Raw genomic sequence first — 16,471 nt, 5'->3', positions numbered from 1 at the left:
AAATATCTTTCATTAGAATTCCAAAGAAAATGCTTGAGTGCATTAAATTGAATTCCTACATGTTGTATACCTGAGGTACACAAGTTTGCAGCTTTGCAATGCCATTATAAAGAAATGCCAGTGTTTATCCTTAATCATTGTCTTGCGCATTCTAAAAACTAACTGTTTCTGTATTGAATCAAAATGCATTTCAAGCTTCATTCAATTGATAAACCTCCACGATAGAACTTATTCACTTTCATGATGTGGTCTTCTTGCAATTTCTTATATTGCTACTCCAACAGGGGAAAAAAATACCCCAGTTTATTTGACCGGTGAAATCTGTGTAACTTGGCAATCTGTGTAAAGATCTTGGTTGCATATCTGAACTTCCTGCCTAAGGTTAAAACTCAAAATGATTGTATGTCTGGGAAAGAATGAGTTTTAATTCTGAACTTGCCACAAATTTTCTGAAATTCTTCTGATGGTGTATTATGGCATAGCCTTTTTCATATTTTCTAGTAGGCTGCAGTTGTATCAAACCAGAAGGCGAAAGTTGTGACAAGAGGATTAAAAAAAAAGGGGGGGGGGGGGGTTTGAATGCACTAAGATGTTAAAGGGTACTCCTTCATGAAAAGAAATGATGTTAAAGGGTATTCCTTCATGACTGGGAGACCTTTATGGCCGATTACTTAGCTTCAATCATATTTTCTTGATCAGGTCAATTGGCCTACAGACAACCTTTATGAACTTCAGGGCTCCAAATGTGCATCAGTATGGTGGGATAGCATAGTGTCTTGTCCTTTGGATTATATATTAATTGAAACATGGAGAGTAGTATGTTCTTTGAATACTTGGGCACACAGTTTCTATATTGTTTATAGATAATAGATATATTGTGGGAGACAAGGAAAAAGAATTATGATTCTATGGATATATTTACAATCTAGCTAAATTAATTATTATTGATTGTGTTTTCTTGAAGGGTGTATGCATGAAAAGTAGTGGCTGATCCAAGAAGTCCTAGAAGAAATGCTTCTCAAAAAAAAAAAAAAAAAAGTCCTAGAAGAAACAGAAGAATTTTCTGTCTAAAAGGGGAATGTTTTATAGAATAAGATGACAAGTTATATATCAATAGCTGCAAACTTTTGGCAATTCTTGTGCAAGCAGTCTCATCCATACCGGATAAAAGAAGTTTAATTTGGTTTTCACTTTTTACTAGGCCTAGTATGTATCTATTGTGGTGTCGTGTCAAAATGACACAAGCAATAAATTTTTCTGCGGAAGATACATACAATAGAGAATCCTTGTTACCTAGTTCATAAATCAAAATAAACATTTGGATACCATATAAAAAGTTATTAGTGGCTAAGAGCTCTAGTTCAAATAATATTTGATCTCTTTGTAAAAACAAGGTGGAGGGTCAAGCTGTGGGTTCAAGGGTTAGATAGAGTTAGATATGTGTGTAACTTACTAATGGCTCTAATATCAAGAATGGTTCTTTTTCTTTTCTTTTTTTGATAAGATCAAGAATGGTTGTAGTACCAAGTTGAATGCACTAAAATATGAAGAATTACTGAACTAGGGTTAAGAGAGAAGAAAAAGGAGAGGTGAATAAAGAGAGAGAGAGAAAAAAGAAAGGTATCGAGTCTAATCAATCATACTTTCACCTTAGCATATATTTATATTAAAGCTTATAACATGATTACAAAAGGGCTCCTATTAATATAAAGAAATAATTAAAAGTAACTTTAACATGCGGGTGTAGCTTGTGTCTAGTGGTAGTTGTTACTAAACATGTTAGATTGCGGACACGTGTCTATATCCTAATGTGTCTAGCGACAACTGCCACCGGACACAAGCCCCCTTTAACATTACCCATCATCTAAAAAAGGGAAAAAAAATTGTTAATTTCATTAATGGTGGCCCCCTTGATGATTATTGCACAGATGCCAACCCTTTATTTCTTTTCATCATGAATGAAGTACCAAACCAAGTGATTGAATTTTTGGTGATTGCCATAATGCTAAGTGCACTGATGACAAATCTACCCAACCAATTCTTGATGACGCACTTAATGTTCCAACAGCAGGTCCATTTTATGTCGGCTTTGTAAAATGCCAAGGGGTAAAACCAGACATGCAGGTAAATGTTTGTAGACTTACAGCAAAAGACAACCGATTGCAGCAAAGTTGAATAGTTAAGAGTAACACTGTGACACTGTATGCACAATCAAGTAGGTGTTTAGATGGCTATTTGAAAAGATCTCAATGTACTTATGTACATTTTTTTTTAATGCGCAACTATAATTGTTGGGGTTGTTGGACAGTTATGCTTGTTAGGGTTAGGATTGTTGTGCAATTATACTTGTTAGGGTTGTTATGCGATTGTGAGTGATGAGGAAACATGAAAAATAAAGCAAACACAGGTTTATATAGTTGGTGACCTAACAACCTATATCTACAATGAAAAACTCTTGACAGCTACATTTTTACTGTTAAGTTCTTTGATTACAATGAAAACAATTTAAGTTTTATATACTAGAGAACCTTATACTAACCCTATGCTAATCATAATCATAAACTAACCCAAGTTTAGTATGCTTGTTCTACAAGTATACTACAATAAGTTTGGGTCACTTGGATCATAATATGTCTAATAATACTTTAACTAAGTTTCAGCAAATAAGTAATAAGCTTATATAGCAAACATTTACATCCAAAAATTCTTTAAATATTTGCTAAAGTTTGGAGAGGCCATCAATTGTAAATAAATAAATAAAACTTGTAGTATAAAATTATCATGTGAATTTTGTCACACATAATTTCCAACTCATAGCTCGACTATTAAGATCACAATACAAAACATAATATAGTGAGAAATAGGTCACCCGCATTGTTTGATTTTTCTACCCAACAAGTAACTAAATGGAGGGTGACTAAATGTCCCGTTGAGGAACATGTTTGAAACCACCTTATACATAGCTTCAGTGAGGTGCACCCCATCCCAATTGATGTACTTTGAAGGGTTTGCACAGGCACTAACATTAGCCATTCCACAAGTAGTGAACACATCAAAGTTGTATGGTTCACCTTTTCCACAGCAACAACTGAACAATTCCTTGAACCCATATTGGCTTGGACTCTTCATGACAGTGCGGTAGGCATTCCAGTAATCAGCGTAGGTAATGACAGCATTGGGAAATTGCTTCCTGAGTTCTTGCAATTTTGCTTGGAGAACAGCATTGTGGACGTAGCTCTGGTTGTTCACACTCTTAACACAACCTATGTTATCTCTATCATCTTCAGCAGCTAGTGACATGGCCAACGGTAAGCACCCACTTAAGGGTAGGCCTTGGACAACAACATATTTTGCACCCTTCTCTAGCAATGACTGCAAGCCAATGTAAATATTCAATCGTTAATTTCACCTATTGTTCAATGTTCAGTGAAATGCAATGAAAAAAGTGGGACTAAAATAAAAATTTACTGTAATGTGGTTGTTAAAAGCGACTCATCCCACCCTAACGGATATGAATAATATCATAAACACATTTCCTATCATACTCAAATTTATACCCTACTTATATGTCAACTTATAATTAAATTTCAACACTTTTACCTAAGTCTACCACGGGTACTTACTACCTAAGCATGCTGTGTCAACTTAATTATGCACCAATTATGAGTTGACACTATGTAATTAAGTTGATATTAAAACATAGTGTGAATTTAGGTGTGAGAATGTGAATTTGGATGTAAAAATGGGTGTGTCACGTGGAGACTCTACTCATATCTTGGTAACATAACTAAAAGTGACGTTACAAAAAGAATATACATATCATTAGGCTTTTGGTAACACTTTGCAATAGGAATATTACAAAGATACTTGTACAGGAGACATATTCAAAATCTTGTTGCCTCAGGAAAGCTTTTAGTAACGCCATCTTCCAAGTCTGAAAGACTTTTATTGAGGCGACCTTGGCTGTTTTATGCAACATATTCGCCTCAATAAGTCAAACAAAATTTTCCACCTTTGAAACCGGATTATATATAATAGATTCTACCATGACAGGGACCAAAAAGCAAAAATAGGATTTTTATTTATTTATTATTATTAGCATTTTACAGGAGAACATACCAATTTATGTAACAAGACACATCTACTGAGTTATTCTCTTCTTTTCTTTTCTTTTTTGGTCTTCTGGGTGTTTGGGGAAGACTTTGGTTTGGAAATATTTGGATTATTTTTAGCTTTAAAAGTTATGTATTACTTTTTCAAATCTCAGTTCAGAAAAAACTAATCCAGCAATTTTAGAGTAGAGCTAAAGCCTAAGTAAAAACTAGAAAACCATAAGGCTTCCAAACCATTTGCAATAGGAAGGGCTGGAAGGAAAAAATTGGGGCTCAAATAATAGCAATTATGAAAATTAAATAAACCTAAGAGGGTTTAGTATTTAGCTAGTAAAAAAAAAGGTCATAAAAGGAAACAAACAATGCAAGAAAGTTTTGGTGGTCACCTATGTACTTATAATTTTATAAAGTTTTGGCTATCATTCAATACTTGCCTGTAAAACCCCAGTAAAGCTTGCGATACCAAGCTTTCTGATGGTATCATCTGGTATGGAGGATCCAACAGCGTATGCATAGTCATTGACTCCAATTTCACCAACCCAAAAGAGTGCATCATCAAAGACTTCTTTGCAATCTGATGCAGATGCGTTTTTACACCCCTGACTTTCCAAGTACTTGTTGAACCAAAGCAACTGAGTTTGGATAGATTCAGGTGTGACATCAAGTGAAAGGTTGTTCTTAACAAAGAATGCATGGTTTATAGCTGTGGCACCAGCCACAGCAAAGTTAACACCAAAAGTAGAAGAAGAAACTTTGGCTCTGATTTTACGGTAAGGTGGCAAGTAAGGTAAAGACAGTGTTTCAGCTACAAAATCAATCACAAGCCTTCCATCTGAGTACCTATTTGTGGGGTGGTGAAAGAAAGTGGTTCCATATGGAGGGTTTGATACATGACCAAAACCAGTAGGGCCTGTGGCTGTCTTTGTGTTGCCTGTGTCAGTGAATGAGTCACCAAAGGCATAGATCTTCTTGAATGGACGTGATGGGTGTGTTTCTGTTGCAGCAGAAGATGTTGAAGAAGTGAGGATGAAAATGGTAGTGAGGGTGATGAAGATGAATTGATGAGAGTGGTGAGATGTGAAATGGGAAACCATTTTTTTCTGAAGTCTTCTAAGCTTTACTCAGGAGCTTTTGGTCTTGGAGCCCATATATACTGAGCAATATTAAAAGATTCAACTTATTTGTGATTAATTCTAGGTGTCTCGACTTTCAACAAAATTCTAGGTGTCTCACATGTGAATTCATTAATGATAAATTTTTACTAAGAACTTACTTTCACCTATTATTTCCCAATACTTTTACAAATTCTTATTATTATTATTTTTTTTTTGGGTTTTCATTTGAGCGCATTACTAACATCATTTTTCTATTTACTAATAATTACTCATTATATTAATAACTTGTAAAAAAAAGTTATAAAATAATTTGTGACTTAAACATTTTTCAATTTTTATTGTACACCACATCTCAATAGTAGTAAATTACTAAATTTCCCTTGCACCCATACCTTGTGATGCAATAAATTTAGTAATTTACTCCGAGATCATCCAAACAACTTTAAATATGCTAATAAGGTTGTATTTATTACCTAAAAATTTTTAAACTAATCTTACCTACTTACCTACCTACCTCCACAAATTATTTTATAACATTTTTATAAATTATTAATATGCCAAATTCTTATGGGTTCTTATTTAGATGCACTACTAATACCACATTTTTACTTATTAATAATCACTCACCATATTAAATTTGTAAAAAAAAAATTGTAAAATAGTTTGTAACTTTAACATTTTTTAATTTTTTTGTACACTACATCTCAATAGTAGTAAATTACTAAATTTCCCTTGCACCCATACCTTGTGATGCAATAAATTTAGTAATTTACTCCTAGATCATCCAAACAACGTCAAATATGATAATAGGGTTGTATTTATTATACACAAACTTTTAAACACACCCAATTTTTAAATTAAAATGTGACTTTTAAACTTAGAAAATTATGACTTTAAGTCACAATTTCAACTCAAAAATAGAGCGTATGCAAAACTGTGTGTAACAAATTGTTTGCAACAAATATTACCTACTTGTGGTAACAATCACTTAATAACTATACATTTATATAGTTTCATTTATTATCTAAAATAGTTTAGTAATAATTATCCAAAAAACAACCATTAAAATGATCCTTTCCTTTCACCCTGATAGAAAAGATTGGTAAGCATATCTGCATATGATCAAACCATGTAGTAACACATATTCGATTCACACCAAAATCAAATCTGTCCCATTTATGATTCAACTGTTCACCGAAAACAACCACCCTCACAAGAGATATAAAAAATAGTACCACTAAGGTGGAAGAAACTAGAACATGTGGCTATAATGTCCTCTTTTTTCTTCTTTTTCTTCTTCTTTTGTTTTTTATTTTGGTAAACTTCTTTTTCTTCTTCAAATTCTTGGTTCATGAAAGAAAATTAGTTGGGGCTTTAAATGAGCTCGTCCCTACTCCGACCGCCATCCTCGTGATTTAATTATAGTGAAGAAAGAGATATATGTGACACCTACTTAGGGATGTGGTTGTCAGATTGCCAAAATAAATGCATTGAATTACTTTCACTGAAAGAACGAGAAAGATCACTGTAAGTGAACTACATCAGAAGGTAAACTACCAAACCTTAATGCAAAATCATGCAGTGCATTGATGATCTCTCTGATAAGTACTGGTTGAGCTAAGGGGAAATTACACTTTCTTCAGATGTGGTTTATCAAAAAAAATATTTTGTTTATTTGTGGTTAGTATTGTTTATCTCTAGTTATTCACCTCAATTAAAATTAAAAATAAAGATAAATTTGTATTTTTATTACTATTTTATATTTTTTTTCTCTCAAAACAAAAAAAAATTAAAAATTAAACTTTTAAATCTTCTATTTTAACGCATTAAAAACTGAAATGATGCATTTTCTGGTGCGGGCCGCTGACATGAAAGTTTGCGCAACTACTACTGTCAAAGCAAGCAAATTCTATTGGGAGTTGAACGCTCAGATTGTCAAGCATTTGGTAAATTGCAGAACCTTTATACTCGAAAATAATTCAAAGTGTGACAACTGACAACTGTGTTAAATTGTCCTTACACGTTATTTTGACGAAAAGTTTCGCAATTGATTAAGAAGTTGTCCTTCGTGATTGCATTAGTCCAAGCCGTCTGTAGACTTTATGAGTAATAATATACATTTCTGTTTTTTGCTCAATAGGAAGTCTTCAATTGTTTTAAGAATATCTAGGATATGCTTCACGAATATCAACCAAATTGTGCGTTTTTTGTCTGTCAATTTAGCTTAGGCCATGAAGCTTCTTAGAATAAGATCAGGTGAACTTTATTGATTTTTTTCAATTTTTAATGTATTAAAATAAAAGGTCTAAAAGTTTATACATGAAAAAAAATATAAAAGTTAAGTTTTAATTTTTATAATATCTAACTTTTAGATTTTTTTTTCTCTTAATTTTTTAGTTTTTTTTATGTTTTGAAAGAAGAGAGATATAAAAGGGTAATAAAAATACAAATTTATCATATTTTTAACAGAAGTGAGTAACATAAGATAAATAAAACTAATATCAAGTAGATAAAGTGTCAATTTTTAAACTACAGGCAGGCAAAGTATTTTTCAAGTAAATCACAAATGAGCAAAGTGTCATTTCCCCTTGAGTTAGCTTTTTTTTTTTTTTTTTTTTTTGGTTGAAAACGTTCCTGTAGGGACTATAAATCCAGTATTACATGTATACGTGTCTATTGGGCCAGAGATTCAATCCGAGAACATTAAATAGTCCGAAAATGGTGAAATATCTACTTAAGAGGCCGTATTGGTGAGTAAAAAGGTAAAGTTTAATCAAGATCATCCAAGAAGGTGGTCCGAGGAGGAATCATTTCTCGGCAAAATAAAGCCGAGGTAGGAAGGTGTGGCTCGCCGTCCAGAAGCAATGTTCTAGGAGATCCTGTAAGTAAGGGTATACATCGTGGACGCATAGGACAATGAAAGGGCTATGAAATATCTAGAACAAAGCTGCTTCCACCACATTAAATACTCTGCAGTTAGTCCTCTAGCCGCATTAATGAGGAAGTGATGCCTGAACATCAAAGTTCAGCCTTACAGCTACTTCCAAAGATTTCAGGGAATGATTGATGGGACAAGTATTCAAACCAATAATCTGATCCATACGTAGAGGATGTAGAGAGGAAGAAGGAAGAGACATTCAAGGGAGGGGATCAGAAAAAGGAGAGAAGTGAACACTGTAAATTGAATATTTATAATTTGTCTTTAAGAAAGGAAAAATATAAGAACAAGCTCATCAGCTCGAGTCCAAGGACAAGTTTTCACCATATAAACTAATCTATCATTATTGTTTTGTGATCTTGGGCCACTACCTTTTTTAGCTAAGCTCATAAGAAACTAGATTTCAAACACACTCTCTACAAATTTATTGTATTAGGCTCTTTGGGCCTACACCCACCTTGATTTAGGCTTAGGTGTAAATTGCGTCCTTACATTTCCCTTGAGTTAACTTGAACCAACAATAATATCCTCTTCATTCATTCATTATTTATTTCGCAAAATCCAATCCAAAATAAGATTTTTTCAAAATTTTCAAACAAAACTCGTAAATTTAAAATATGTCATGCCATAAAATAATATATCTCAAAAACATCTACCATATGATATATCAATAATTAAAGAATTATTAAAAAAATAATTAAAGCATTATTTGTCCATAATATTATGGATTTATTTCTAGATCTGGAATACTTAATCTAAATAATGAATTGAATTACTTCAATAAATTATCTACTTGATAATTGTTAGAGCATAATTAGTTTATAATGACTTCATTTTGGACAAGCAAATTGTTGGATATACATATATGTATAAGTGAAGTCATACATTAAATAATAATGATAATAGTGGGTGTTTAATATATAAATTATATAACATAGTTGGCTCAAACTTATTATTTAAGCTTTCGGGTTAATTCGGTGTTCCTATGTGTTATATTAACCCCTCAACTGGAGTTTTTCCAATGTGTTTTCTTCCTCGTCAGATGGTATATATCAAGTATAACATAGTTTTCTCGTCCAAAATAGTTATATAAAAAAATATGTAACATTGTTTGGACCAAACAACCCCTCAACAGGAGTCTCCCCAAAGTGTTCTCTTGCCAACACAAATCAATATAACCAAAGCCATAACATGGAGCAATTTCTAAATTTGTAAATTTGTAATATTTAACCTAAATAATGAAATAAAACCATTTCAAATAAAGAGAATCTAGTGAGTTAAAGCTGTTATTAGCCCTTGTTTGTTTTAGTCAATCATTCAAAGAAATACTTTTTTTTTTTAAGAAACACACACACATATAGGGAAAAGATAATGAAATAAGATAATATACTCACACGCCAACACTAAAACTGAATGCAGCACTTAGTGTCATGGAGTAAGTGATAAATCCCTTTTTAATATCACATCTTACCGATATGGGATGATTCAACAACACTAAGTATCTTTATAAACTATCTGAAGCTACAAAGTATATCTTTGAAAACTCAACCGTATGAATATATGATACATTGATAATTAAAGCATTATTACTAGTACTGTATTATTTGTTCATTTTGGTCAAGCAGACCAACACAAAAGGAAGCCAAAGCTCGAATAACACAAGGCTCTGCTGGGTTCAATCGTAACCCTAAACGACGGACTAGATCTAAGTTCACTGTTCAATTTTTTCTCTTTTCTGTACAAATCTGTAACGTTACTTTAAAATGTTGTAAAATAAAGGAAATATAAAGACAAGAATAAAAAATATGAAAGTAAGAATATTATATCTTAATACTAGTTTCTTATCTGGTGGTCATTCAATGCATAATATTATTTCTAACATTGGATATATATATATATATATATATATATATATGTGTGTCTGTGTATATATATATATATCTTTGTTATTTGTCTCTCAATATTTTACTGTTTTTACCACACCATTACAATGCATTTTGCACGAGTAATTTTTAGGTACAGTGATAAAGATGTTTGCATGAGACGGTATTAGGTGAGACAGCCAGAAATCATGGTTTGAACTTTGAAGGCTGAACTGCCACCTAGTACCATCTCGTGCAAACATCTTCATCACTGTAGCTATTCAGCCAAAAAAAATTATTACTGTAGCTTCTTAGTTTTGTACTTAAATTTGGTTTTCCTTTTTTTATTTATTTTTTTTTACCTGCTGCATGTTTCTATTTTTAGGGGACAAGTTACTATACATGCACCGTACACACACTGTTCACGTATTTTTTAATATTTTTTAATTAAAAGTAGGTCTTACGGTACTATTTACATATTTAAAAATTATTTTTTTACAGTGTTTTCAGCTTTCAATTTTCAGCTGTATCCAAACAGACCTTAGCGTGCGTTTAAATTGCGTTTGGATGAAAATGTTTTGCCTTTTGCTTAAAAAATGGTGGGTTCTACAGTACTATTTATGCATCTTTTTAATACTATTTATGAGCATACTATACTATTTCAACTAACTTTTATTTTTATCTACAGTACTTTTAATAATAAGTTTTCAGTTTCAATAAAATAAGCGGTATCTAAACACATCTTTAAGCAAAAAAGAAAAAAAAGAAGAAGTGAATATTCTCTCTCACTGTGTTTATCACAAAAGATAATTATAAGAAAATGTATAATAAAAGCAATGATTATATACTTTTTTTTATTATAGGAAAACTGAAATTTTATTGAATAAAATAAAAAGATAAATATGTTCTAAGAAATAATGGCTCTCGAATGATAGTCCTCATTGTATCATTTGTGTGATTATATGCTTTGATCTCATGTCATGTTCCTAATCAGTCATTTGTGGTTTTTTTTTTTTTTTTAATTGAAAAGGTAGAAACTAGAAAGTAATTGGTTTTTATATGTCGGTAAGATTTCTCAACAACAAAAAAAATGTCGGTAAGTTTTGTTGCACATTTTGGGCCAATATAAGGCCAGTTTAGGCCGAAACAATTTGCGGGGCTCATAGCCTTTGTGCATAGACTTAGTTAAAGGCTCAAAAGCCCACACGTACAATCATATTTCATCTAGCCTACACTTTTTCTTTTTTGTTGGCTAAGTTTTCATCTAACCAACACAATTCAAGATAATTTTTTATATATATAAGGAAAAAATGCATATTTAATTAGTAAGTATTAGATTCTCAAAAATGAGTAATTGTAGTAAATAATGAATATTATTAACTAAATAAGTAATCAAATTATATATTTTTGTCTTATCAAAAAAAGAAGATATTTTTTAAAGAAGAACTTATCTAATTTAATTATAATTTGTTTAGAATAATGTAAATCATTTCATCAAAAAAAAAATTTAGCATTGGATTAATTTATCAAAACAATCTTCTCAAAAGAAGAAAAAAATATCAAAACAAAAATGATGAGTTCTGCTATTGGTAACTCTAAAAACTAGGGGTGTCAATTCAGATTAGCGTGTCGGGTTCATATAATGTCAAGGTAAGAGTATTCAACTAAATGACTCAACTCAAACCCAGTTCATTTAATAATCGTGCTATGATCCTTCAACTCTAACCCAACCTATTAATAAGGTGGGTTGACCTGACCCATCCCACTTGACATAACTTAATAAACGGGTCGTGTTAGATTAACACAAATGTAATACAACCCATTTCAACCTGCATAATATTAAATATAACACCTATCTAGAAGTATATATATTTTTTACATCCCAAAACTAGTACATACACTTCAAGTCTTCAACCCATATTCAAAATAATATAGTTCAACAAAAATATAACATCTTTCTAGAAATAAGTTCTTTACACCCCAAAAGAAGTGCATACACTTCAACCCAAATTCAAAATAACATAGTTCAACAAAAATATAATATCCATAGGGTTTGTAAAGTTTTAATTTCCAATTATATCCCTTATAAGCTTTTATAATTCACTTTTCTTTTTATATTTAAAACATAGGTTGGATATAAAATGTATTTGACAAATCTAAAATAAAATTAATATTTATTTGTTATACTAGTTAAACAGGATATGTTAAATGGGTCATTTCGAATTGATACAAATAAATTGACGTGTCAAATGTGTCTATTGTGGGTTACGTAGGTTGACCCACTTATGACACGTTTCTTATCGTGTCGGGTTCGGGTTAACCCGTTTATGACCCAAACCCTCTAAAGCCTAATCCTAACCCACAAAAACCTGTATCAGGTTCGTGTCATGTTCACGGGTTGAGTTGAACATTGACACCCCTACTAAAAACTATATATATCTATACTACTATTTGAAATTATCAATTTTGATGCCTAAAATTAGGGGTGTCAATTCGGGTTAGCGTGTCGGGTTCGTGTCGTATCGAGGTAGGGGTATTCGACTATATGGCTCAATCATAACCCAACCCATTTAATAATCGTGTCATGATTCTTCAACCCTAACCCGACCTATTAATAAGGCGGGTTGACCTGACCCAACCCATTTCAACCTGCATAATATTAAATATAACATCCATCTAGAAATAATATTTTTTACATCTCAAAAGGAGTGCATACACTTCAAGTCTTCAATCCACATTCAAAATAATATAATTCAACAAAAATATAATATTCATTTAGAAATAAGTTCTTTACACTCCAAAAGAAGTGAATACACTTAAACCCAAATTCAAAATAATATAGTTTAACAAAAATAAAATAACATAGTTCAACAAAAACAAGTGGGCCATATCATGCAATCTAGAAAAACACAAGGCACACGGGTTCAAAGTTTACTATACAAAAGCATTATGCAGAAAAAATAAACACATGAGAGAGAGAGAGAGAGAGAGAGAGAGAGAGAGAAATAATTAGTTTGAGAGTTGACACTTTGAGTTTGAGAATTGGCATGAGAAGAGTAGTATGGTTGAATTTTTTTTTTTAAAAAAAAAAAAGATATTTATAAGAAGGTTTAGAGATTTAAGGTTTGTAGGGTTTAGAGATCTAGGGTTTGTAAAGTTTCAATTTCCAATTATATCCTTTATAAATTTTTGTAATTACTCACTTTTCTTTTTAAATTTAAAATATATGTTGGATATAAAAGATATTTGATAAATCTAAAATAAGATGAATATTTATTTGTTATACGAGTTAAATGAGTTGTGTTAAGTGGGTTATTTCGAGTTGACAAAAATAAATTGGCGTGTCAAACATGTCTATTGCCGGTTACACGGGTTGACCCGCTTATGACACGTGTCTTATCGTGTTATCGTGTCGCTTTTGGGTCGACCCGTTTATGACCCAAACTCATTAAGGCTCAACCCTAACTCGAAAAAACTCGTGTTGAGTTCGTGTCGTGTTCGCAAGTTGGATCGAACATTGACACCCCTACCTAAAATACACTAAAATTTATCGGTTTGTAAAGCTCAAATAATAGAGTTAAATATGTAAAATTACTAATTTAAAAAATCCCCAAAATTACTCAAGGCTCAAGCACCGTTTAACTCCAACTTCTTATGCACGGCAATTTTTATTTTATTTTATTTTTTTCATTCGAATTTCAACTTCTCATTAACTCTTACCCACATCCAAAACGTTTTAGTTCCAGTTAAAGTTCTTTTTAGTAAAATAATAATAACAAAGAAAAAGATTAACAATTATCTTTATTTAGGTTTTTTTTAAGAGTCTTAAACTTTTTTCCCCTCTCTCACGTTAGTGTCTCTCTCTCACTTTCCCTTATCTAATCCCTTAAAATTAGGCATTTCTATTTTTTCTTATTACTTTTGTATGGAAAGTTAGTTTCCAAAATTAAACATACATAAATGTCTTTCTTTCTCTGTTTAATCTTAAAAAAAATAAAAAAGTAAAAACCTCTCTTTTTCTCTCATGGAGGAAGGAGTAGCCCTTACTACAAGGTAATTCTCTTAGTTTAGTTTCTTTCTTTATTGTTTTATTGCCCATATGATTTTGATTTATTTGTTATGGAAATTGTAAGAAAAAAATTGAAATAATAAACACTATATAATAACTATTTTTTAGGGTTATTGGAGCAATTTTGTTTATTGTATTTATGCTTTTATGAGGGCAAAAGCAAGGAACTGAGGACGAAATGAGATCGAAGTTAGACAATGAATATGGTTCAACAGATGGCACTGTTTTCTTACCCTATTTGTTTTGTTTTTTTATTTTTCCTTTACCCTTTTTTTCCCCTTTTAATTCTCCTTAAATGTTATTATTTGTTGTATATGAGTGAGTTATATGTGTGAATATATTCTTCTTCTTCTTTTGCATTCTTTTTGTAATTTTGTAACAGTGAACTATAGAATTTCGGGTAAATTTTTTTATTATTTACTTTATTTTATTGCAATTGATTTGTCCATGATGATAGGTCCTAAAATGGAAAGACTTGGAAATAGGGAAGGTCAAGAAGGATCAAATTCTTGTGAAAAATAAGGTCATGTGTCAATGCTTAGTATTTGTAGAAAAATGTGTACCTAAAAAAAAAAACATCATCATATATGCTTCATGAGTGTGTGTGTGTACTAGCCTCTGAGCATGTGCTCACGCGTGTGCTCAGGCTTTTCTATTTTTTGAATAAGGGTTAATTTAAAGCATTTATTATAATTTAGGATTACTACATTTTTCAATCCCAAAAAAAATCTAGGGGTGTAATGAAAAATTATTTCATCGCACATAATACTCATCACACCCCTAGGTTTTTTTTTTTTTTTTTGTGATTGAAAAATGTAGTAATCCCAAATTATAATAAATGTTCTAAATTAATCATTAACCAAAAAATATAAGAGCCTCTGAGCGCGTGTGAGCACGTGCTCAAAGGCTAGTATTCCTTAACTATCATCTATTTTTGCTAATTTTGTTTATGCAATAATCAACGTGTTATTGATTGAAAGATGATGCTATAATTTAGTATTAACCTTTTAGGGAGGGAAAAAAAAAAGAGATCATCTGAATAAATCTTATAAATAATACATATGTACGGGCGTCACCTTCCTTCGAACTCATTTACTCATAAAGGCCCATGGAGGTAATACCACATGTAAGGACCTAACGCTGATCAGACTGACAGGCTCATTCCATGCGAATTTTTACGTTGGTCTAAGAACTCGAGGACCAAGGATTAAAGCATTTATGGCATGAACAGCAAGGATGAGGGCCTCATCTTCGGTGAGCACGTTACCGGGGCAAGAGGAACTCGCTATAACGGCATCCCCTATGGAGCATTTATGCCGAGCAATCCCCCTAGCAGTGAAGCAAGTTCCAATGCCACTGTCACCTTCTCCCACCCATCACCAAACATCCACTTAAGAGTAATGGTATTGGACCTTCCTTCCGTTATTTAGGGAATGCCTCTGCCGAGCATCAGGTCTAATAGTAGAGCTAGTTCTAAGGCCACTGTCACCTTCTCCCACTCATAATTTTGCATCCACATAGGGAAAACAGTATTGGACCTCTCCTTCCACCCACCAGGAAAATGATCATGGTCATTCCACTGACCTTGGCTATAAATAGGCAAGGAAGATCCAGTTGAAGGGGTTGGAAATTCTGGAAAGGAGAGATGAGGGAGAAAAGGTAACCATCTTGGGAAAAAGGGGAGAGTGATAGTGAAAGCAGAGGAGACGTGGGCGCTGGGGTTGCCGAGCATAGCATCACCTATTGTAGGAAATCCGAAAGCCCACAATACAAATAGATTGTGAGCCCAAATACCTTATAGGCCCATCAGCCATATTTGGGGTGAGCACAACATATATTGAAAATGCATAATGAAATTATAACTATAAAACTACTTACAAAATACATGTGATAACCTTTACAAAAGCTATTATGAAGAAGTTTATGGATCAATGTAGAAAAGTGAAATATTTACATCAGGTAAAATTGTAAAATAATTCACTACATCTAAAACATGGAATAGATGAACTTAATAATATTATGCTGGCTACAGTGGAGAAGTTGGTGGAGCAATGTTATTTGTTCCACATTCTAATTACTTTCCGACAGCATTTGCCATGAACCTATGATACAAAATGTGTTAGTTTGTATTATTAACAAAGACTTTAAAACGTACACAATAATGATAAGTATAATAAACGTCAAGCATAAACTTGTGAAATGAAATATTTAAGCTGACCTTGTAATGATATTGCATAGCTCTGTGTATGTGTAATGATCTACTTCAGCTTGAAAATTGAAGAACTATCATTTAATTACCATTTTTTTTTAAAATTTATATAAAAACTATGTAATTTTTATAAAAAGTAGTTATGGTAATGATTTGTACCTGCATT

The 16,471-nt window shown here is 32.0% G+C and overlaps 1 protein-coding gene across 1 annotated transcript; it reads right to left on the bottom strand.

Annotated features, from left to right (window-relative positions):
• Positions 1-2,733: 2,733 nt before the first annotated feature.
• LOC142630574 (GDSL esterase/lipase At3g48460) lies at positions 2,734-5,259 on the bottom strand. Its single transcript, XM_075804585.1, has 2 exons — positions 4,547-5,259; positions 2,734-3,372 (listed from the first exon to the last, which is right to left on the bottom strand). The coding sequence occupies exons 1-2, from the start codon at positions 5,204-5,206 to the stop codon at positions 2,866-2,868; spliced, it is 1,167 nt and encodes a 388-aa protein (XP_075660700.1). The 5' UTR covers positions 5,207-5,259; the 3' UTR covers positions 2,734-2,865.
• Between the last annotated feature and the right edge of the window lie 11,212 nt (positions 5,260-16,471).

The sequence above is a fragment of the Castanea sativa genome, chromosome 4 (genome assembly GCF_040712315.1).
Source record: "Castanea sativa cultivar Marrone di Chiusa Pesio chromosome 4, ASM4071231v1".
Lineage (NCBI taxonomy): Eukaryota > Viridiplantae > Streptophyta > Magnoliopsida > Fagales > Fagaceae > Castanea > Castanea sativa.
Note: the sequence above shows the minus strand (reverse complement) of the source record. Positions and strands in the feature narration are given on the sequence as shown.

Coding starts and splice junctions, on each gene's coding strand:
- LOC142630574 (XM_075804585.1), bottom strand. CDS start 5,206: ATGGTTTCCCATTTCACATCTCACCACTCTCATCAATTCATCTTCATC. Junction 3,373..4,546: donor GCTTTACTGGGGTTTTACAG/GCAAGTATTGAA, acceptor ATTGGCTTGCAG/TCATTGCTAGAGAAGGGTGC.